General features: G+C 46.9%; 1 protein-coding gene across 1 annotated transcript in view; it reads right to left on the bottom strand.

The window, feature by feature from the left end:
* The window catches only part of LOC309559987 (H-2 class II histocompatibility antigen, E-S beta chain-like), a 71,591-nt gene that overhangs the window by 26,071 nt on the left and 20,590 nt on the right, over nt 1-24,930 (bottom strand). Inside the window, 1 exon segment of the mRNA XM_082263469.1 lies at nt 17,645-17,920. Within this exon segment, the coding sequence (XP_082119595.1) occupies nt 17,645-17,920 (276 nt within the window).

Consider the following 24,930-nt stretch of genomic DNA (forward strand, 5'->3'; position numbering starts at 1 on the left):
AAAAACAGGGCCACAAAGATGGCAAGAATGGAGGAAACCACCTGCCCCAGGACTAAAAAGCAGGGAAATAGAGGAGGAGGAGATAAGATCCATCCTCCTCAGCACATTATGCGATTTACTGATGAGCTCAAAAAGCACAAAAGACAGAGACAACCACCCAAAATCCAGTTTACCCCTGGAAATTTGCCCATTGCAAGGTATATAACTACAAAATGTCATCTTTAGTAATTAGTAGCTGGAACATTCAGGGTCTGAATACTTCAGCCTTCGGATCCAAAGTAAATGATCCAGACCTCATACAAAGACTACGTGAGACAGACATACAAATCCTCCTGGAAACATGGACTCGGGCACAGGACAAACCAACAGTACCTATCGGCTATAGGGAATTCTCTGTTCCCGCACAAAAGGATAAAAACATCAAACAGGGTCGCTGCTCAGGAGGAATACTAGTCTGGTATAAGGAGGAGCTACATGACAACATCAATGCAATCAAAAAAGGAGAGAGCCACATCTGGATCAGAATAAGTAGCTCCATCCTTGCCTCTCAGTCGAATATCTACTTATGTGCAGCATACATTGCCCCACCAGAGTCCCCATATTTTAGACCAGATATCTATGAGGTCCTACAAGGTGAGGTAACCCACTTCCAATCCCTGGGCCAAGTGCTCATCTTTGGAGACCTCAATGCTAGAATAGGAAGAGAAAAAGACTATACAAGTTCTGATGGAAACACGTACATACTGGGCCCTGCAAATTACGGTCATGAGTTGATACAGATACAAAGAAACAGCTATGACAGTACAATCAACAAAAATGGAAGAAAATTGCTGAATCTTTACCGTAGTCTGGGGCTCTATATCCTCAACGGCCGTACCAAGGGAGACTCTCTGGGACGTACACTTTAAACTCCCACGTAGGCAGCAGTGTGGTAGATTATGCCATCACAGATATGGACCCTGCCCTCATCAATGCATTTACAGTCACCTCACAAACACACCTGTCAGACCACAACCAACTAATACTATATATTAAATCGTCAAATAAACCAACTCCAAAAATTCCACCAGGCTTCTCTCAGCAACCTACCACCATCATTTAAATGGTCAAAACAGTCTGCCACAAAATACAGAGAGGTAGCTGACAGACCGGACATCAAAAGACATCTTGAAAACTTTCAAAACAACAACTATGAGGTAAGCCCACGAGGGGTGAACAAGGCAGCAAAGGACTTCCATAATATACTATACACCATAGCAGAAACAGCCCAGCTGAAAAAAGCCAACTGCAAGAAAACATTCAACAAACAATCCAATAAATGGTTCGACAAAGAATGCAAAGCATTAAGGAACACCTTACGAACAGCCTCCAATAACAAACACAGAGACCCCAACAACACCGACCTAAGGATAGCCCATGGCATTCTTCAGAAACAATACAAACAAACCCTTAAAGAGAAAAAGCAAAAACTTCATTTCCAACAACCTTCAACAGTTAGAAGAGGCACTTCAGGAAAATTCTTTCTGGGAAATATGGAAGAATATTGGCTCAGCACCCAGGAAAAACAACCTCCACATCCAAAATGGCGACATCTGGCTCATTTACTTTAAGAACCTCTACAAAGATATCCCAGAAGAGCAGTCAACTGCAGAACAAAAAGACCTCATCAAAAGACTACACGATATGGAGGAAAAAAATCAAGGACTTCCAGAACCCCCTGGATGTACCAATTACACTACAAGAAGTAACAGAGAAAATCCAACACCTGCCAACTAAAAAAGACAGTGGGATGGATGGAATCCAGCCTGAAATGATTAAACATGGCTTCCCAGATGTACATGCTGCAATATGTAAAGTGTTCAATCTGGTATTGAGTGCAGGTCACTACCCTAAAATATGGAACCAAGGCCTCATAACACCCATCCATAAGAGTGGAGACCAGTATGATCCAGCCAACTACAGAGGGATATGTGTCAGCAGCACATTAGGGAAACTATTCAACAGTATCCTCAACAAACGGATCCTCACCTTCCTGACACAACACAACGTCCTCAACAGAAGTCAGGCAGGGTTCATGCCAAACCATCGCACTACAGACCACATCTACACCCTGCACAGTCTAATCAAGAACCATGTCCACAATACAAAACATGGGAAGATATTCGCCTATTTTGTGGACTTTAAGAAGGCCTTTGATTCAGTGTGGCACCCAGGCTTATTCCTCAAACTATTGGAGAGTGGAATAGGAGGGAAATCATATGATGTCATCAAGAGTTCATATACCGAGAACAGCTGCAGCGTAAAGGTGAATGGAAAAAGAACAGAGCACTTCCGGCAGGCCAGAGGAGTCTGACAGGGCTGCAGTCTAAGTCCAACCCTCTTCAACATCTACATCAATGAACTGGCTGCAGCTCTAGAATCCTCTCCAGCACCTGGACTGACTCTGCATGACACTGAGGTGAAGTTCCTGCTCTATGCAGATGACCTCCTACTTCTGTCACCAACAGAGAAAGGCCTACAAGACAGCCTGGAAGTGCTGGAGAAATACAGTGCCACATGGGCACTACCCATCAACCCAAAGAAAACAAAAATCATGGTCTTCCAAAAAAAGAACACAAAGAGCCCTCCATTTACACTAAACAGCCGCACTCTTGAGGAAACTAACAGCTACACTTACCTCGGCCTAGAAATCAACCAATCAGGAAGTTTCAAGCCAGCCATAGAGGCACTAAAAGACAAGGCACGCAGAGCCTTCTATGCCATCAGGAGACAGCTGTATCACCTAAAACCCCCAGTGAGAGTCTGGCTTAGAATCTTTGATAGCGTCATCACCCCAATCCTTCTTTATGGCAGTGAGATATGGGGTCCTGTCACCTACCCAGACCAATCCAAATGGGACTCCAGCCCGACAGAAATATTCCATCTGGAATTCTGCAAGCACCTCCTCCAAGTCCACCGGAGCACCTCTAACAGTGCCTGCCGGTCTGAGCTGGGCAGATTTCCCTTACTTCTTGCAATACAGAAGAGGGCGCTATCATTCTGGGATCATCTACAAAAAAGCAGTCCTGACTCATACCCTCATAAGGCCCTACTGACCAATAAGAACCTGCCCAGGCCTAGCGGTCTGCAACAACTCATCAGCGCCTTGTCTATCCCAACCTCCCAACAGTCTGGCCTGACAAAATCACAAATAAAAAACATAACAAATTATTCAGAAGAAAAATATGTTGAAGAATGGAGAAATGAAATAAACTCGTAGAAACTAACTGTTTACCAGTCACTGCAGAGAGAGACTACAAACTGGTCCCATACCTGGAGGTGCTACAAAGACAGACAGACCCTGAGCCTGTACAGACTGAGCGCCCACAGCCTGGAAATGGAATTAGGACGGCACAGACAAACCTACAAGCCCAGGGAGAGCAGACTGTGCCAGCAGTGTAACCACGGGGTCCTGGAGGACGAGGACCACTTCCTGCTACAGTGCCCTAAGTACTCATCAGTGAGGGACACTCACTTCCAGAGACTCTCCGCTCTCATCCCGGACTTCAATTCTATAGAAGAGAAGAGGAAACTCCAAATCCTACTGGAAGAAGAGGAGCCAATGGTGAGAATAGCTGCACAATATGTGACAGCGTGTCACAGACTGAGAGGGACATGAAAAACTGAGGACTTAAAAATCCTTTACATGGACTCACCCCCATTCCCCCTTTATATTACCCACCCCCCCCCCCCAAACTCAACTGCTTTGGCAATGCTAAAATGTATTTGGTCCTGCCAATAAAGCTTATTTGAATTGAATTGAATCGAATTGAGAAAGAGAGAAAGAGGGGAGGGAGAAAGAGAGAAAGAGAGAGAGAGAGAAGGATCAGGGCTGCTCTGGGCAAAACCCTTACACAGGGCAGATAAGTATAAAATGTTTATTTAAATAAAAAAAAAAAAAAAAAAAAAAGAGACTGTACAATCACTTTAATGCATTCCCTGCATTGGAATAAGAAATGCCCCATTATTTGGATCCTCACTCGATCCAGAGCTGTGCATGTCTGTAGTGGCTCTCTCCTCTCCCCTGCATTTTTACAGCAAAAGAAGTCCAGGGGAGGAAAAAATATATATGTGCAATGTGCATGAGGCCTTAGAATTTAAATATGACACTATCCTTGAATTTCCTAGGCTTTGAAGGACAGTTTTTTTTTTTGCATGCTAGTCTCCATATCGAAAATGAATAGGTTACTAAATTACAAAAATTCTCGTACGACAAAATAAAAATTTGGAAGTGATGAAATGTATTTGTGTTGTATTTTCAGACAAAATCTGTACTGATTAAATGAAAATCATACAATCTAGTATTGTACGAGAAAACTTTTCGTGTTTGTCCCTTCGGACAACAATAGCTGTATTTTTTGTACGATATTCTGATCGTGTGTATGTGGCTTTACATATACCCAGTAAAGTGACTGGCCTCAGTTGATACACAGAGATTAAACAAATCCTTCTACGCAAGTTGTACCAGTTTATCTACAGTCCTCTCTTCTGTACATCCGTGTAGACTGGGTTCACACTAGTGCAAACTGGATGTAGGTTTCCCTGCATCCAATTCACATGACAGGAAAGTGTTCCCGGCTCTCAATGGAGCCGATTCACACATGTCCATGGCGGCTACTGAGCAGATTGCACAGGAGTCCTGTGCGTCTTTGGCTCTGTTTCAGGTCTGAATTCAGGAAAAAAACTCAGGCTGGATTTGTCCGATTTGTCCCTGAAACGGAGAACAGGGACGCACCGGACCCCTTGATGTGAGCCGCATCCAAGTTAAGTCTGAACCTGGCCTTAAAGCAGAGTTCCGGCCACAAAAAAACGGAATTTTTGTAAAATCTTACCTGTAAAATAACTTTCTCTGAGTCCTCCGACAGTCGCCGCCTCCTCTAAGTCATCACTGTTGGGATGTCCCAAAGCAGTATAAACATGAGGGGTGGGAGACGCAACCGTAGAAAAGGCAACGCAGTACCTACATCAGAGAAAGGAATCTTACATGCACCGTAAGAGAACCAACTGGGCAACAGAAAAAACAATGCTCAACAGGAGCAACAGCCCAGGAAAGCAAATGCCAACAGCCAGGGACCCAGAGAAAAATGCAAGGGTCCATCATGGCACTGCCGCACTGAGAACTTTGCGGCCAAAAGAAGCATCAGCTGATGCCAGAACGTCTACTTTGTAGAACTTGGAAAAAGTCGCCGCCTTGCACACCTGAGCCACCGAGGCTCGATGCCAATAGGCCCAGGAAGCACTCAAAGACCTAGTAGAGTGCGCCTTAACAGGGAAAGGCGGAACCCGTCCCTTCAAGGCGTAAGCCTGCTCAATGGTCTGTCTGATCCATTTGGCAATAGTAGCTGCAGACGCAGCCATGCCCTTCCGAGGTCCGAGGTCCCTCAGGAAGGACAAAGAGGGAATCCGTAGACGACAGGTAAACCCTGATCGCCCTGACAACATACAAGGAATGCAAGGCAATTTCCTTCGGATGTTTAGGCTTCGTACAAAGCGAAGGCAGGACAATGTCCTCATTAAGGTGAAATTCAGAGATCACCTTGGGAAGGAAAGATGGGGGTAGTCGCAAAACCACCTTATCCCTGTGAATAATCAAGTAAGGGGAGCGGCAAGACAAAGCTGCCAGCTCCGACACCCGGCGAGCCGAAGTGATCGCCACCAGAAAGGCAACCTTCTTCGACAGCAGAGGCAACGATATCTCCCTGATATTCTCAAAGGGAGCACGCTGCAACGCGGACAGAACCAAGTTCAAGTCCCATGGAGGTAAAGGCTCCTTCCTGGGAGGAGCCAAATGTCGCACACCTTGAATGAAGGTGCGCACCAAGGAATGAGACGCCACAGGGTGTTGGAAAAGGACAGCCAGTGCAGACACCTGGCCCTTTATCGTGGCCAGCGCCAGGCGCTGGTCCACTCCAGACTGGAGAAAGAGTAAGAACGGGGGGAGAACCCCCTGGACTCAGGTAAAATAGGCTTTCCAGGTACAGTAATAGATCTTACCAGAGGAGGATTTCCTAGCCTTAATCAGGGTAGGGATAACCTCAGGGGATAGACCCTTGTCCTTAAGACCTGGGTCTCAACAGCCAGGCCGTTAAAGCCAGCGACTGTTCTTGCCACGAACCTTTCTTCCTTTCGATTGAGCCGGGATGCAAACAGATCCACGTCCAGGGATCCCCACCTCGCACACAGCATCTGAAAGACCTCTGGGTGTAGTGACCATTCCCCCTGGTCCATGGTCTGGTGGCTCAGATAGTCGGCCTGCCAATTCTCCACACCCGGAATGTGAACTGCCGAGATCGCCGGGACATGAGTCTCGGTCCAAGACAGAATGTCGGTCACCTCCCGGGCCGCTCGAGCACTCCTGGTGCCCCCCTGGTGGTTGATGTAAGCCACTGCAGTAGCATTGTCCGTCTGTACACGAACAGGCAGGCCCTGGAGACGGTCCGACCACTGGAAAAGACAGAGTTTTATCGCTCGTAGTTCCAGCACATTGATCAGGAGAGAAGACTCTTCCTCCGACCAAGTGCCCTGGGCAGACAGGGTGCCCAGGACTCCACCCCAGCCCAACAGGCTGGCGTCCGTGGTAACCACTGTCCACACCAACGGACGGAAGGACTTGCCTTCCGCCACCGACGGGGACCGGATCCACCATAGAAGAGACAATCTGGTCTGGCGACTCAGGGAGACATCCAGATCCAAGGACTGAGGAAGTCCGTCCCACCTTGCCATGATCTCCGACTGGAGAACCCGCGTGTGAAACTGGGCAAAAGGTATCGCCTCGAAGGCTGACACCATCAACCCCAGGCCCCGCATGCAGGCCCTGAGTGACGAGGACTTGTTGTCCCTGAGGAACCGAGTTCGTCCCGTAAAGTCCGGAGCTTGTCCTCCGGCAAGAACACTTTTGCCTGAGCAGAATCCAGAACCATACCCAGATAGGGAAGGCGAAGCGATGGAAACAACGCTGATTTTTGAACGTTGATGGTCCATCCGAACTCCTGGAGCGTCTGTACCGTGATGGACAGATCGCGCACAAGGTCCTGGCTGACACTCGATCTCAGAAGCAGATCGTCCAGGTACCCCAGGACCACAATGCCCTGGGCCCGCAGCAGGCCCAGAACCGGTGCCAACACCTTGGTAAACACCCTGGGTGCCGAAGCGAGACCGAAAAGGTAACGCCACAAACTGGTAGTGGTCCTCTGCGATAGAAAACCGAAGGTACCGTTGATGACCCTCGAAAATGGGGATGTGCAGGTACGCATCCTTCAGATCGATCGACGCCAGGAAGTCTCCTGGACTCAAGGAGGCCACAACCGAACGGAGAGACTTCCGAACACGCACAAAGCGGTTCAGTGCTTTTAGGTCCAGAATAGGACGCACTTTGCCCTCCTTTCTGGGCACAGTGAATAGATTCAAATAAAACCCCCGAAACCTGTCCCGGTGAGGCACCAGGACAACCACCCCCTGAGCAAGCAGGTCCTGCACCGCTTGATGCAAGTCCTGCAGACGCCCCGGAAGCAGATGGAGATTGGAGGGAAAGAATCTGTCCGCCGGCCGGGAAAGGAACTCGATCTTGTAACCTGATCGAACGATTTCCTGGACCCACCGGTCCCATACCTGGAGCAGCCAAGGTCGGAGGAAACCGCGCAAACGTCCCCCCACCCCTGAAATGGGTGAGGGCGCCCCTTCAGGCAGAGGCGGAGAGTCCCGCCGAGCCGGCATTGCCGGCCTTCTGCTTACCCGCCCAGGATTTCTTCTGGTTGCCCTGGGACTTGAAGGGCTTGCCCTTGGATTGGTTCCGAAAGGCACGAAAGGACCCCTTATTGGATCCAGGCGCAGAACCCCGCTTGCCTCGGAAAGACTTGTGCTTCGGGTTCTGGGGCAGCATAGTGCTCTTGCCCCCCGTGACGCCCTTCACCAGGGTATCCAACGCCTTGCCAAAAAGGCGAGAGCCAGCATAGGGAAAATCAGCAACCGTTTTCTGTGAGGACTGGTCGGCCGACCAGCTCTTCAGCCATATCAGTCACCGGTTAAGTACCGCGACACTAGAGAGGCGAGCCACCAAGGGGGCCTCATTCAAGGCTGCATCACACAAATACATGACTCACTGATGGATCTGGTCCACCATTTCCAGTCGGGCAGGCGGCACGCCATCAGACACAAGATTGCTCCTAAGCATCTTAGTCCAATCAGCCACTGCCTGCGCCACCAGAACGGACGCGAAAACGGGTTTGAGCAGCGAACCTGCTACCGTATAAGAATGGCGGGCTAGAGACTCCAACCGCCGGTCTTTGGGATCCCAGAAAACCGGGGTATCCTCAGTAGGAACCAAGGTAGCCTTGTTCAACACGGCCACAGTGTGATCCACCTGTGGAGGCACACACCATCGAGATTCCGTAGCCGGCGCAAAAGGATAAAGCAATTTGAACGACTAGGTACCAGGAATGGACATTTCAACGTGGGCCACAGTTCATTAACAGTGTAATGAAATTCAGCAGGGCAGGGAAAAACCTGCACAGACTTGCGGGTCCTGTGCGTCCCAAACGAGGACACAACGCCCGGAGGACAGGGCTCATCCTCTAAATGCAAGGTTTCCTTAACAGAAACAATTAACTCATCCATGGTCGCCCGTTCTTTAGGTGACCCTGGGGAGGATGTGTCAACACCCTCTATGTCAGCCTCCCCCTCAGACCCCGGGGGGTCTAAAGATGAGCGGGACCCTGAAAAGGGCACGCCCGCAGCAGCAGCAGCCATATCCCCATCTGAATCCGAAGAGAGCGACAACCTGGGCCTCTTCCTCGCAGCCCATTCAGACATCAGCATTTCCATATTTGCCACCAAAGTCGCAACTACAGCAGCCAGATCAGGTTGCAGCGGGGGCCACAGGAGAACTGGGGCCCCCCACTAAAGCTGGAGGAAACTTGCTTTCCTGAGAATCCATGGCTCAAGTTATCCAAGTAAACTACAGTGCAAAAAAGTGTACTGTCCCCTTTAAAAAGCGCTGCGGAGTGCGCAGCCCACCGCTATGAAAGACCCCCAAAGGAGAAAAGAAACTGAGCCAGAAGCGAAATACAGAGGGAAATTGAGAGGAATAACCTGCAGAGCCCGCAGAACGTTGCTGCCAGTGTCCTTGCTGCTGATGGAAAGAGGAAGTGCTGCTGGAGAGGGCTGGACTATAAGCCAGACCCCGGGAAAATGGCTGCCCCATAGGGATGCATTGGAGGCTACGCCAAAATGGCCGCTGACATGCAGTCGGACCGATCGTTCTACCGCCCACAAAATGGCGGCGGATGGCGCCAAAATGACATGTACAATCGCCCCAGAGGAGCGATATACGTGTGCCCACAGTAAGATGGCGGACCGGCGAATTTTCGTCCGCTGCAGTCGCCGCACAAGCACAAAACGTCTGCACCCCCAAACATGCACCTAAGGTGACACAGGGACAGGGACCCCCGGCAAACATACAGATCTGCACAAGCGAACCCCGCAGGGATCGCACAGGGAGTCACACAGGCACAGACATGGGGACACACAGCAACACAGACTGCCACCCCAGACAGAGGCCCCACACAGAAAGTACTTACCTGTACCAGATGGCGTGGGGAAGCCTCTATGCACGGATAAACCTCTGTCCTCATCTGACAGGGAGTGCCGTGAGCCAGGGACATGGCGCTGCAGAACCGCAGACGAGTCCTGTGAGGTAGCCACCTCACGGCTGCATCCCTGCAGCGAACAGGGATGGGTCGTTCGTAGTGCCAGGGCGAACCATAGCTGAACGCTCGATGTCGGGCTGGGGGTCCATCTGACCCTCAGTGCCCTGGAGAACCAGGGCGGTCAGTCCGAATCCCAGCACCGCATGATCCATCTTCATCCGAAGAGAAGACTAACACTAAAGCTGACAAAATAAACAGCTAGTAAAGTGAGAGAAAAAAATGACATTTTCAAAGAAAATCAAATAAGAGATTAGGAAGGCTGAGACCGAAAGCCCCAGCACAAGGTAGCCTGACTATTCCTGACGCTAGGCAAATTAAAACTGAGTTGGGAGTGGTGATGCAGGGGGGGTATTGACCGGATGGGACAGCCCCCATGGGTGTGTATATGCTAATGCCTTTTGTCTTTGGACTAAGTCTATATGCCTAGCTGGTCCTATGGATAGGTCGACAATACCCAACAGTGATGACTTAGAGGAGGCGGCGACTGTCGGAGGACGTAAGAGAAAAAAAATTTCAATGAAAATACCCCCGGGACAGTCAGGGCTAATACATTCCATAATGGATAGCCTCTGTACTGTCCCGGGTCGCACTTACCTTTTAGAAGAAATACTTACGTTTAAAATTTCTTCTCCAGCGCTGCCATCTCAGGTGTGGGCAGCTGAAGCCAGCGCGTCCTCTTCTCCCAGAATGCGCCTGCACCGGCCCCGCTCGTCACTTCCGGTGCGCGCGCGTCATTCCTCCACAGCTTCTGGGCATGCCCAGAAGCTGTTTAGCAGGGAATGAGGCGCCGCACCGGAAGTGACGAGCGGGGCCGGTGCAGGCGCATTGATTCCTGGGAGCGATGACGTTCAGCTCCCAGGAATCAATGCAAAGAGGAAGTGACGGCGTGGGCCGCAGCCACAGAGGGTGGAAGTGGATAAAGGTGAGTATATTTTTCTGCAATAACAAGGTAAGTAAAAAAAAAAATCGTAATTATCCATTTCTTTTTCAGGTGACTAGAAGCAAGCGCATGGCCCAAAATCGATTATGTCGATTTTGTGGCCGGAACTCCGCTTTAAAGTGCTGAATTTATACAGCTTGTCTGAGCTTTACGAAAACAGAGGGAGTGGGAACTGAAGTTACACACTGCAGAGCTCAATGAGGAGAGGTCTGATAGCTGACTGGAAGGAAGAGACCCACCCTTTTACGCAGCTCACAGGAACAGAGCTGAGGTCATCAATCACAGGCTGTGTGCTGGAGGTCCCTCCCCAGTCACCTTTTTTCTCTTGGTGTCAGGAAAACTTGTTCGAAATGACTCATGCCAATAGAGAAAGAAGGCAGCAGACAGAAATGACACTTAGTGCTCTTAATTGAGACAAGTACACACTATAGAGAGGTATTCTTTGTTCATATTTCATGTCTGAAGTTTACAACAACTTTAAGACTCTTCATATTTATCAGTTTAGTTTACTGATCCTCTGTTCATGTCTTATTTGCTTTAGTTTGTTCAGCAGCATACAATCTATACAACTGGTATAAGGCACAGAAGTAGTGTACAGGCATACCCCGTTTTAAGTACACTCACTTTACGTACACTCGTGAATACGGACACAGCCTGGTCAGCTTGGCATGGCATTACTCCCAAACCATAAGTGACAGGGATACCAAACTTAGGGAGCAATGTGAGGGGACCCAGAACTACAACATATCCTATTTGTAGCCAGCCAGCTTGCCTAGGAAATGAAAAAAGGTATTGCTTCACTTTAAGTACATTTTCCTTTTACATACATGCTCTGGTCCCATTGTGTACTTAAAAGCGGGGTATGCCTGTATTGCTGGTTGGGTAGGTGACCAGCACAATGGTGCCTTATATACATATAACAAGAAAAATGAGAGAATTGCATGAATTATATAAACTGAGTTCTTGACCCCGACAGTACCCATCCCAGAATAGGAAGTCAGCAGTGACACTGTACATCATCACTTAGGCTGATTTAGTAGAGAAGCTGAAAATGTTCACACAAAAAGACAAGGCTGATTCACTTCAACTATCCAATCATAAAAAAAGAAAATTATGGTGTATTTATTTAATCTGTACATGTGTGGATAAGGGCTGGTTTACACTAGCATTTGGGGGAAGGGGTGGTAAAAACATGTGGTTGAGCTGTGTTTTTAGCTAATGCTGACAACATAAGGATTAAAAATTGTCAGTATCCATTAAGAGAGATTAGCTCCCCTTTTAAGATGCCCTTGAAAAATTATCTGACTGTGGATTGTTTTTCACAGGTGTTTCAAGTGCCAGGACAGGGTCTTCTAGCGCCCGGGGCGATAATGCCAGACCCCCTCCCCAAGATAAATACATTGATGTGTTGTCAAAATCCCCCTCCCCTCAAACAAAAAAAAATTAAACCCTAATCTGCATGCTAAGCACATATACTCTTTGCAAGCCAAAATTCTCCCAAACAAAAATTCTCCTCTCAGTACAAATCCCTCCCTGCTGAAATCCCCCTTCCCAACACAAATCTTTGAGCCCCCATCCAAGCTCCCAGCTTAAATCCTTGCCCTCCCCAAATCTTCCATCCTAGCATAAATCACCCCCTCCACAAATCACCCATCCTAGCACAAATCTTTTACCCTTCAAATTTCCCCTCTGAGCACAAATCCTTCCATTCAAATTTCCTAACTAGCACAAATCGTCCCCCCCCAACCAGTGCAGATCCCCTTTCCGAGCACAAATCGTCTCCCAATTTTCCTCTCCTTGTGCAACTATTTTTCCCCCACCCAATATTCCACCCCAAATCCCCCTCCCTAACACAAATTTTCCCAAATTTCACCATGAGCACAAATCCCTCCCCCCCCCCCAGAACACCAGAACAAAGCCCCCAAATTTCCCCTCCTAGCACCCCCCCCCCCGATCCCCTATGTTAACACAAATCCCCCACCGGATAAAATCTCCCCTGCTAGCACAAATCCCCTCCACCCCCCAAATCACCTACCAGAACAAATCCTCTGCCACCTCAATCCCCCCCAACCAATCACACCTTGCCTAATTGTCTTCTCCTCCACCCCCCAGCACACTCTCATCCCAGAACAAATGTTTCTTACTCTGCTTCCCCATGTCCCCAGTGCAGTTCTCCCCTCACTCAAGCACACAGACCTCAGATATAGGGGTTGATTTACTAAGGCTGGGGCAGTGCCTTGATAAACTGCCTAAAAATTGTATAAAAGCCAGTAGGTGGATGAATCCTGCCCTTTAGTTACATAAAGCCACGGATTCTCATTATGCACCATTACGACTTTCTAGACACTGACATCCTAACAACCAATGATGTCATCAGTTAATAAGGAGGATGTCTGTCGCCTCCACACCATCCTTGTATGACCGGCCTGTGCCCCTCTCAGCACTGGGGTGACATTAGCTGACTGATGGAGAGATATTGAGGGAGAAGAGAAACATTGGAATACTAGTCAGTACCAGTGTGCAAAAGTATTTGCTTTAGAAGAATAAATCACCTCGAACATCGGATGTCCTATGTGTGGATGCTGCTGCATTATGTAATGGTATTACAATCCTTTTTTCTGGTTCAAACATTTTATTGGAGAACAAAGTAAACAGGTAACAACAATTGGTAAACAGAGTGACAAGATAAATGCAAGCCAGATGCGCTTAACAAAATAACGGCTACAATAACCATGGGTCAAACTTAGGAGTAGGTGGAGAAGAGGCAACCAGGGGGGCTGTGGCCAGGACTCTGCGACCAGCGTAGCCAACCCATAGGCACCCCATAAAGGGAACATTCTGTGTACAATCCTTTTTTACATTTTAGAATCGGGTGCCTCGAGACTGTCTATAATTAAAGAGTTTGTTATAAATGGGATAGATCCCGCGCAATGGAAAAATATATAAAGAAAAAGAAAAAGAAAGGGAGTTGCTGCCTACCCAGAAAACTTCCCAACAGGTGAGAAGCCAGAAAGAGTAAATGTATTGGTATGGGCAATGGCACTACTCAGTAAAGTAAATATACAGTAAAACCTTGGTTTACGAGCATAATTCGTTCCGGAAGCATGCTTGTAATCCAAAGCGCTCGTATATCAAAGCGGATTTTCCCATAGGAAATAATGGAATCTCAGATGATTCGTTCCACAAACATTTATTCATTATAGCAGTACAAAATACAGTATAAAGTGTACTGTAGAAATAAAACAAATTAAGCTGAAATTCAAAATACAGTACTGAGAAAGAGAAAAGAACATACTGTACAGTACTGTACACTGTAGATTTGTTTATACTGTACTGTAATGGGTCCCCAGGCTGTGAAAAGAACATACAGTACTGCACAGTATATACTGTAGCTAACCAGCCCTGTATAATCTCATTGTTCAGCCCTGTGTAATGTATCTTGGTTCCTTTTATAACTCACCTGTGCCTGAGCCTGACTTGTGCCTCTTTAGAATGCAGGTGCAGGGGTTCCATCCGCCCATCCGCTCCGCTCCGCAGAAGTCCGAGACACTCGGCACTCGGCTGATGACGTCACTTCCGGGTGCGGGCGCCGCTTGTATATCAAAGCAGCGCTCGCAAACCAAAGCAAAAAAAATTAAAAATGTTTGCTCGTCTTTCAAGTTGCTCGTAAACCGCGGTACTAGTAAACCGAAATTCCACTGTATATGGTATAGCACTATACAATCAATGCATTAAATCATATATAAATATAAAGGTGTTGGTGTCCATCCGTGAAATACACCATTTGTAAACAATCAATAAAGTGACATGTGCAACAATAATTAAAACGACTCAGTGCTGTGAATTCAAGTGAATTGTGAATCAAATAAATATATGTGAAAAATTAATAATATATACACTGGTAGTACAATAGACAGGGATAAAAAATGTGAAAAATGCAAAAAAGTGCAATGTGTATATACAATTCCAAAAATCTTTGATTAGTGTCTATAACGAGAAAACAGAGCAGTGTTGATTATAGAGAATGACTCTCTATAACATAAATTCAGTCCTATAAATTACACCTCTGACCGGTGCTATGTGCAAATGAAAAACGTACAATCCAATGCATCAAGTGAACTATGGTGAGAGCAAAAGACGTATCAATGTGGTAATATACTTTGCCCTTTGCTGTGCTCGGTGTAGTGTTCCGTGCCCCTTAAAAATTCCACTCACCGTAATACCCTCCCTTATATATGGGTATAACGCCTTGCACAGCAATAGGGTGGTCCTGTGGGTTCCCTCCGGATCCGTTAGGTCCTGACAGGTATAGGTAGAGCTCCCGATGACGTCAATTCTGACAAAACTGGTTGGGCTGGACTTTACGTCACTTCCACTAGACTGGTCACAGACATTGGAACGCATCCGCACCCAGACATCCGGCTGTATTGAACACTAAACTGTGAGTAGATATTACTTTTGATTTAATAAAAGTTTATACATACTATACCATGGAGTATTTATCTTCTATACTTGGGGCCTACTGAGGGACCACCCTGGAACATTGAGGATACGTGCTTCCTATACCTGCCAGGACCTAACGGATCCGGAGGGAACCCGCAGGACCACCCTATTGCTGTGCAAGGCGTTATACCCCTATATGGGGAGGGCATGGCGGTAAGTGGAATGCTTAAGGGGCACGGAACACTGCACTGAGCACAGAAAAGGGCAAAGTATATTACCACATTGATACGTCTTTTGCTCTCACCATAGTTCACTTGATGCATTGGATTGTACGTTTTTCATTTGCACATAGCACCGGTCAGAGGTGTAATTTATAGGACTGAATTTATGTTATAGAGAGTCATTCTCTATAATCAACACTGCTCTGTTTTCTCGTTATAGACACTAATTAAAGATTTTTGGAATTGTATATACACATTGCACTTTTTTTGCATTTTGCACATTTGTTATCTGTGTCTATTGTACTACCAGTAGGGCTGGGCGATAATGCGATATCGATATATATCGCGATAGTACTGTTTTCGATATCAATAACGATAACCGGTTCGATACTTGAAAGTACTTTTCATGCCCTGGGGGTCCAGCCAGTTTGTAGTCCGCCGCACAGTAACCACCTAACTCCCCACCCAGTAACGGACCACCGCCTCGCGCCGCGCCTGGATGTGACTTCAGTCAGCTGCCGGGAGAGGAAGCGGGCGGTGCGTACAGGCCAGGGGCTGTGATAGGATAGTACCTATCCTATCACAGCCCCTGGCCTGTACAGATGCACCGCCCGCTTCCTCTCCCGGCAGCTGACTGAAGTCACATCCAGGCCGGGGGAGTTCTCTGTACCGATCATCACAGCGCGCCCGCAGCTGACGTCACATCCAGGCGCGGCGCGAGGCGGTGGTCCGTTACTGGGTGGGGAGTTAGGTGGTTACTGTGTGGCGGACTACGAACTGGCTGGACCCCCAGGGTGTGGGGGCTGGCTGCACAAGGCAGCATAAAGTACTTTCAAGAACTGTAATAAGAACTGGCTGGACCCCCAAGCCACAACCCCGGATCCTCTTGTACCATGCCAGTCACCCTGCATTCTCCTGCACCATGCCCGCCGCCCTGCATTCTCACCCTAGGGTCCTTATTTTAAATGGGTAATAAAAAATATCAATATATATCGATATCGACCGATATGAAACACTGATATCGTGATACAGTTTTCAGCCATATCGCCCAGCCCTAACTACCAGTGTATATATTATAGATTTTTCACATATATTTATTTGATTCACAATTCACTTGAATTCACAGCACTGAGTCGTTTTAATTATTGTTGCACGTGTCACTTTATTGATTGTTTGCAAATGGTGTATTTCACGGATGGAGACCAACACCTTTATATTTATATATGATTTAATGCATTGATTGTATAGTGCTATACCATATATATTTACTTTACTGAGTAGCGCTATTGCCCATACTAATACATTTACTATAATTAAAGAGTGCCTGGACTGAAAAAAGGTTGAAAAACACGGAGCTGGAGAATGCAATCCAATCAGCTTCCAGTTTTTTTTTTTTTTTGTAAGAGATTAAGACCCCTTTCACACATATTTGTCCGTTTTTCATCCATCAATTGACGGATGAAAAATGGACATCAATGCATCTCTATGTAAAAATGGATGACAACGGATGAAAACAAATGAAAAACAGATGACAACGGATGAAAAACGGATATGAACTGAGATTAAAACAGACGTTGACTGAAGACAAACAAGACTGAATGGACCGTATGTGTGAAAGGGGTCTAATTGAAAACATTGAAGTTAGAAGCTGATTGGCTCCCATGCACAGCTGCACAAGATTTTATACTCTCCAGTTTTAGTAAATCTCCCCCACAGTGAGGCAGATGTCTGTGTGCTGTCCTTTCTTCTAGGCTTCTCCTCATCTTCACATGTCAGAGTTGAGCAGGAGCCTAGGGTAAGCTGAATTTAACCATTTTGCCAGGCAGCTAGTTGGGGGGGGGGGGGGGGGGAGAGATGCTGGCAACTGCAACCCTGATCTGACATTCCTAATGCAGGGGAGGGAGAGATAGAGAGAGATAGAGCACAGCCTGCACCTCCTCCCCCCCTCTCTTCTGCTCTCCAGATTGGGCTTAGTCACTTCTCCCATTACACACTGAGAAGAGTAGTGATGACTATGGAGGTCAGATTGTAGTGGCTGGAACTATTCACATGGTGCCCCTCCCCCCAACCTAACATTATTCTAATGCCTGGGGCGCCTTCACCTCCTATTCCCCCGTCCTGACCCTGGATCGGACGATCTTGCTGCATGTGTAAATGTAGCCTGAGGGGAATAGTCACTTTTCTTGTGTGGGAACATTCTCTGCCTCTTTAGTAAATCAGCCTGAATATGTCTGTTCCTGGATACAAAACACAGCAATCATCTCAGTATATAATACACATCCATAGGACACACTCACCTCTCCGGTCAGCAGTGACGCTGTGGAATACCCCATAGTTGTGTACACAGAATGTCTGCACCGCGGCCCTTCTTTGTGCTATGAGATCCTCATCCTTGTTCCAGTAGTCAGCAGAGGGTCTCCCGAACTCCGTCTTCGCTATGTAATGTCCGACATCGCTGTCAAAGTATACAAACTCCTCCTCATTGTAGAACAGTCTGTGCAGAAGTCTCACCTTCTGAGTGCCGTTCATGTAGTGACATTCAAACTTCGATTCCAAAACATAATCAGCGGGCTCTGTGAGAGAAGAGCGGAGATATTATACCGGGGGTGTATGTACAATGTGTGCCCCCCTCCCCCACACAGCCCGGAACCCCGATCCATCACACAGTCCCGAATTCCGATGTGACAAACAATCCCATTGCACCGATAGGAGGACATCTGACAACTAAGGAGGAATACTGTAATCTCATTAAACCTGCGTGCCTTCTGAGCATGCGCCGACGGCTGATCATACAATCAGGGGAAATAGTTGAGCGCCGATCCTCAGGAGAACATGGATCCAGCATAGGAAGCACAGAGGAGGGGGAGGGGAACACCTCTGAGGAATCATTACAGAGGGAGAACACTATGGAGACTTTGTGCTTATCTCTACCAACAGAGCCATGAGGAGGATACATAATTCCAAGCTCATTATTATCAATAAAGCCTGGCAGCCACACAGTGATATAAAGCAGAACTCCACCCAAAAGGGGAGGCTCCACTAGTTCACACCCCCCCCCCCTTCCACTGTCACATTTGGGGGAGGGGGAGCAGGTACCTTGTTTTGATAGGTACCCACTCCCATTTAAGGGATGGTTGGCAACCTTAGGCCTGGGGGGGGAGCCCAGTCAAGTGGCCCATTGAACCACTGAATCAGCTCAACCATCCCCCACCTGGTTTTATAACAGATAATCATGTTATGAAGCAATACAAATGTAGCCCCCTCCTAGGTAGGTGCTAGTGAGACAGTATCTTTTTTGGCTCTGTCTGCCTATCAGAGGAGCAGCAGGCAATATTACTTTATGCCTACCAGAGAGCAGGATCTGTGAGTTAGGTCTGCTCAGTGTGTGATTCATTGGGTCTAGAGAGTGTTTCACACTGGTCCAATATGGAAGCATGATGGACAGTGGGAGGAAACCTGACCAATGGGTATACAGGCTTTGATACAGTCCCAGTGATTGGCAGAGACTGGCTGCCTCGTGCATTCTGGGATACTGTATAAAAGCCAGGAGAACATGTGCTGCGAGGTCATTGGCTGGAGAGCAGAGTCCCGGAGGGAGGGTGGTGCCTGCCTCCTCCTCTGTAACAGTGGCATGTGGCATCAGGAGGTCGTCTTGAGGGCCAGAGGAACAGAGCTGAGCCAGGTCCAGAAAAGCTGACTGAAAGGGAGACACTGGAGACCCTAGAGAAACAGTATCGTGAGTATAGGGGATTGTGTCAAGGGGCCTGACCTGAGGGGGGCCACCCCAATGAGAGATAGTCAGTGGGCGGGTGTCAGTGGTCAAGAGAGGATACTAGGAGGGGCTTTGTGGTTGCACCACTGGAGGGCCGATGGAGTTTCTGCACAAGCCTTCTATAACATAACTGTGTGTGATTGATCCAGCCGCTTGTTGCTGTACCTCCTGCAACGATGTGCGAGTGCGCTCCTGTACCCGGCACAAGCCTTAGAGCAGACAAGCCTTTAATTTCAGATCACAGCCAGATAGAGCCGGTGAGCTGACACTTCCCCCCTCCCCCCACAGACAGGAGTGGATAGAGAGCTGCTTCTGCTGCTCCTCCTCCTCCTGCCCTCCCCTCCCCTCCTGTGCTTTCCCCGCCCACACTGCCCTCAGAGAAGATAATGTGTGGGCGGGAAGATTGAGCACCAGCAACAACCAGAAGAGGAAAGATGGAGTCTGATCCATCCATCCATCTCATCCATCCACTCCCTCCCTTCTCTCTTCTGCTTCCCAGTGAGTACTCTGATGTAAGGGGCACCCTTCCTTCCTTCCTCCATCTCTCTCCATTTCTTTCTGGCTGAGGGGAGAAGGTTATTTACCAGTTATATTTAATTTCTGTAATATGCAGCATGAGGGGGTTAATGTATTGCTGCTGGTCACGATACATCAGTAACACTGACACTGGTGCCACTAATGCAGCACAAAGGGGTTAATTAACTACCACTGGTCACTAATGTATCAGTGACCAGCGCAATACATTAACCCCCTCATGCTGCATATTACAAATTGAGTCAAACACCAGTGATAAACACCAAGTCCCAATGTGCTAATAAAGGTTCTTTGGTAACATCCGCACCATCTGCCACCTTCTATTGAGTGATCCTGTGACAGTCACCTCCACCATGTATTAAGTGCTCGCTTACCAGATTGCACGGACCTTGAGAAGCGCGGTGACATCACTCCGTCAGCTGACGTCACCGAGTTTCTCGAATCCCGGAAGGACCGGTAGCTGCCATTAGCCAGCCGGCTTATTTTGATCCTAATGCAATTACATGTTCTTCTTGCTGTAAGTGCAATATTGTATACCTTAACCACTTAAGCCCCGGAAGATTTTACCCCCTTCCTGACCAGGGTTTTTTTTGCGATTTTTTTTACTGCCTGACTTTAACGGACAATTGCGCGGTCGTGCGACACTGTACCTAAATTAATTTCACGTCCTTTTTTTCCCACAAACAGAGCTTTCTTTTGGTGGTATTTGATCACCTGTGCGATTTTTTTGATCATGCGCTATAAACAAAAAAAGAGCGTAAATTTTGCAAAAATAACAATATTTTTCACTTTTTTTTATATGAAATTCCCCCCCAAAAAAATGTAAAAATCTAAATTTTTTAACATTTTCGGCCAATTTGTTTTATGCTACATATGTTTGGTAAAAAAAAATCGCAAAAAGCGTATTTTGATTGGTTTGCGCAAAAGTTATCGCGTTTACTAACAAAGGGAAAGATTTTTGTCATTTTTGGTGGGTTTTTTTTTTAACGAGTAATGGCGGCGATCTGCGATTTTTTGCGGTACTGCGACATTGCGGCGGACAGATCGGACCCTTGACTGACATTTTTGACACTTTTGGGGGTACCAGTGACATTACTGCAGTAATCAGTGCTATACATATGCACTGTTACTGTAAAAATGACACTGGCAGGGAAGAGGTTAACTGTATTGGAGAGGGAGGGGTTAAGTGTGTCCTAGGGGCGTATTTCTAACTGTGGTGGGACATGTCTCCTATTGTAAAAACAGAGATCAACGGTTCTACATAGTAGAACCGTCTGATCTCCATTTTTACACAGGGAGAATGACAGGCGGCTTGTTTACATAAGCCGTCCGTCTTTCTCCCGCTCTACCGACGATCGTAGTGTGACCGGCGGACATCGGGTCCGCCGGTCACACGCCCGGACTCCTCTGTGAATGAGCCGAGGCGGGCGCGCGCCTCAGCGGGTGCGCGCTTGCCCGCTATTGGCTCAAAACCCGGTGACAGGCTAGCGACGTAGATCTACGTCACTCTGCCTGACCGGGGCTGACTGCCGCAATAAATATACTGTGCACAGTCGGCAACCGGTTAAATAAAGTTTTTAAAGATTTTTACACTACGGCGAGTGAGCCGTTTGTATTTTGGGGACCATCTGTGTTATAGTTTCCTGGTCCACTTGCCATAAGAGATTCTTGGGACAGTTAACCACTTCTATACCAGGCATGTTTCGGCACTCCTCTCCTAAATGTAAAAATCATAATTTTTTTTCTGGAAAATTACTCAGAATCCCCAAACATTATATATATATATATTTTAGTAGAGACCCTAGGGAATAAAATGGTGGTCATTGCAACTCTTTTATGTCACACGGTATTTGTGCAGCAATTTTTCAAAGTTATTTTTTTTTTTTTTAAACAGTTCCATTAAAAAAAAAAAAACCCTAAAGTTAGGCTTATTTCTTTGTATATTGTGAAAGCTAATGTTACACAGAGTAAATAGATACCTGACATGTCACGCTTTAAAATTCGCACACTCGTGCAATGGCGCCAAATTTCAGTACTTAAAAATCTCCATAGGCGACACTTTAACGTTTTTTACAGGTTACCAGTTTAGAGATACAGAGGAGGTCTTGGGCTAGAATTGTTGCTGTCACTCTAACATTCGCGACGTTACTTCATGCGTGGTTTACATATGTGGGCGTGACGAACGTATGCGTTCGCTTCTGCATGCGAACATGTGGGGACGGGGCGCTTTAAAACATTTTTTTTTTATTGTTTATTTTATTTTTATATTTTTACACTTTCCTTTTAAATATACAGTATATTTCTTTGATCACTTTCATTCCTAATACAAGAAATTTAAACATCCCTTGTAAAAAGAACAGGACATGACAAGTACAGAGAGATCTGAGGTTTATAAGTCCCTACATCTCTCTAGGCAGGAAAAACTGAGATTAAAAAAAAAAAAGATCTCGGCCTTTCTATCCAAGATCACGGCAGAGAACTGCCAGGCCAGACGTGACGACGTAATGTCGCGCCTGGGCCTCTGAGAGCCATAGAGACTGCCGGGGACCATCCGGTCCTCGGTATTCTCTATGGTGAACTTCTGCCGCCAGCAGATTCCTTTCCTGGGGGGGCGCAGTTTGCCATCTTCGCCTTGGGCACCATATGGCCTTGTCCCAGCACTGTTCCCCGAACCGCTTTCAAATTGCACTGCCCTTGCAATCTGCAGTGAGTGACACAACATCCCAAATGCAGTGCGTTTGCCTGCAGCGGATCACATGGTACAAAACGACCATGTGATCCGGTTGCAGTGTGGTTCCAGAATTTCTACATGCATGATTTTGGTGCGATGCGGTACGATTTGAGCCCTTACAAAATTAATGGACTTAAATTGCACCACACTGAATTGCATGTGAATTGTAAAGGAATGCAGTACGGTTCCTGTACTATTCATATGTGGTTCATAGTGTGAATCGAGGCTAATGCAGTTTTAACATCTTGACCCAGGTGCTCTTACTACAGTTTCAGCCATGTCATTCAAAAGTTGAACTCCTATGCAGACTGCCTGACACCAAAGATGGAATTATAAAGCTATCACAAGGGGCGCCACAATTTTTACAACTCCCGTCTTGTTCTTGGACAAACGTCGTTTGCCTTTCCATGGATGAATGTGTCTGTGTTACCCATGTGGATAAATGCTGGGTCATTTTCCTGACACTATTTAGAACCGAGTAAGCAGTTTTAGGCTAGGTTCACACTTAATACGGACGTGGCTCACAGCAGGTGCGTCCCTGTTCTCAGTTTCAGTTATGAACCAGGCCCGAATATTTGTCTGAATTCAGACCGAAAACTGAGCCAAAGTTGCACAGGACCCCTGTGCAATCAACTCCACAGCCGCCATGTGAACCTTGAGATGTGAACCGACTCCATTGACAGCTGGGCACACTCTCCTGTCATTCGAATTGGATGCGGGGAAAGTTCGCACTAGTGTGAACCCAGCCTGAATGAGCTACAAGTAGTTCATTTGAATGTGAAAAATTACTAGTAGTGTAGCACCCACTAGGTAGGTGCTAGTGAGAGAGCATAGTTTTGCGCTTTGTCTGTTTACCAGAGGGGCTGCAGGTTAATCTATATTGTTCTCTGCCTATCAGAGAGCAGGATCTGTTAGTGAGGTCTGCTCATTGTGCTCAGTATGCGATTCATTCAGTCTGGAGAGTGTTTGATGCTGTTCCAATAGGAAGGCATGTTGGACAGTGGGAGTTTAGCGCTACCCCCGCAGGAGCCGCTTAAGTAAAACGGGTCCGGCCTTTTAACCCCAAGAACAAGTTCCGCCCCACTGGCACACCTGGTAATTTGGGAGTGTATACCTTTAAATGACACAATATGAATGAACTTTAACTTTACTCCGAAGAAGAACCTGTAAAATTATATTAGTCAACTATACCCTGGATAAACCGCCAGGGTTCAGTTGAACTAACATCAAAAAGACAGTGAGAAAACAGGTTTTAATAACACCAATGGTACTAATAAACACAATCTCTTGAAATATGCATGTGAATCTCTCAAAAACCTATATATACTGTTACTGTGAAGCACTCAGGCTAAAGGGGAACCCCGGGGCGGCCTATAATTACTGTATCCCAATGAGAGATGAAATAATCTAGATATCAGTAATGTGTCCCCTTCAGAGCAACAATATAGCAATGTTCTACTTGCAAGGTCTTGCTAAGATCTTCACCGGCAGTTGGAGCTCATTAAATGAACAGTTCCCAATATGACTCTGTGTATAACAAGCAATGCAGAATAGCTGTGTAGCACTGCCCCCTTGGGAGCTGCTGAGAATGGATTCCCCTGGGTTACCCATAGCATTAGGCAAATAAACGTATTGCTTTAAGTCCTCGGCTCAGTCAATGAACAGTCCAGGGGATGTTGTTTTTGTATTTTATTTAGAACTGGGATGGGAGAAGGGATGAGTGGAATACTCCAACTAGCAACTATGCACAAACTTGAGGACAACTATCTGTGGTTTGTTCGGCAAGGCCGCTGCTTCACTTTGCCACTGAGGTGAAGATTTCAAAGGTGAACTATATGTTGAGTTTCTCTTCAGGGTCTAACTTGGCACCCCCTTTTTTACTCACTGTGTGTGTGTAACGCTCTGGGGTTTGATTTAGTGAACTGGATTTGCAGCTGCAGAGTTTCCACTCAGTAGTCGTGTAGAGATGTGTTGAATCACTTTATCCAACTCTCTTGACTCATCACAGTGGCTCAGCCTGATTCAGTATGCACACACACAAACACTCAGAGAAGATGTTATTGGAGTGATAGTTGTCTATGCAATAGTATTGAGGTGATATACTGAAGGGATAGGCTTGAGTAGTGATAGCAGTTAATAATAAGCACTCAGGTAGTAATGTTGCAGGAGTGGTAGCAGATGGTGATAGATAGTATGCAGGAGAGATAGCAATCATGTACAAGTAATAGGTGATAGGTGATAACAGATGAGGTGTACAGGAGATGCTAAGCAAATAGAAGGATATAGGTTACAGATGGTAGTAGGTTCAAGAGCTAACACTCTAGGTAACGCTGCAGGTGATAGCTGGTGAAGAGCATGTATCTTAGAGCTTAGTAACAGTTCTTATCATGCAGAAAGATATAGCAAGTGGTTTGGTAGGAAGGGATCCCCTGCGGGGTACTTATCACAAGCTGGTGAGCGAGGGTAAGGATCAGGTAGCGAGGTAAAGGATCAAGTAGCGAGGCTCCGGTCAGTCCAGGTATAGGGAAGATAGCTGGAGGATACGG

This window comes from Pelophylax lessonae (genome assembly GCF_965119305.1).
Source record: "Pelophylax lessonae genome assembly, chromosome: 7".
Taxonomy (NCBI): Eukaryota; Metazoa; Chordata; class Amphibia; order Anura; family Ranidae; genus Pelophylax; species Pelophylax lessonae.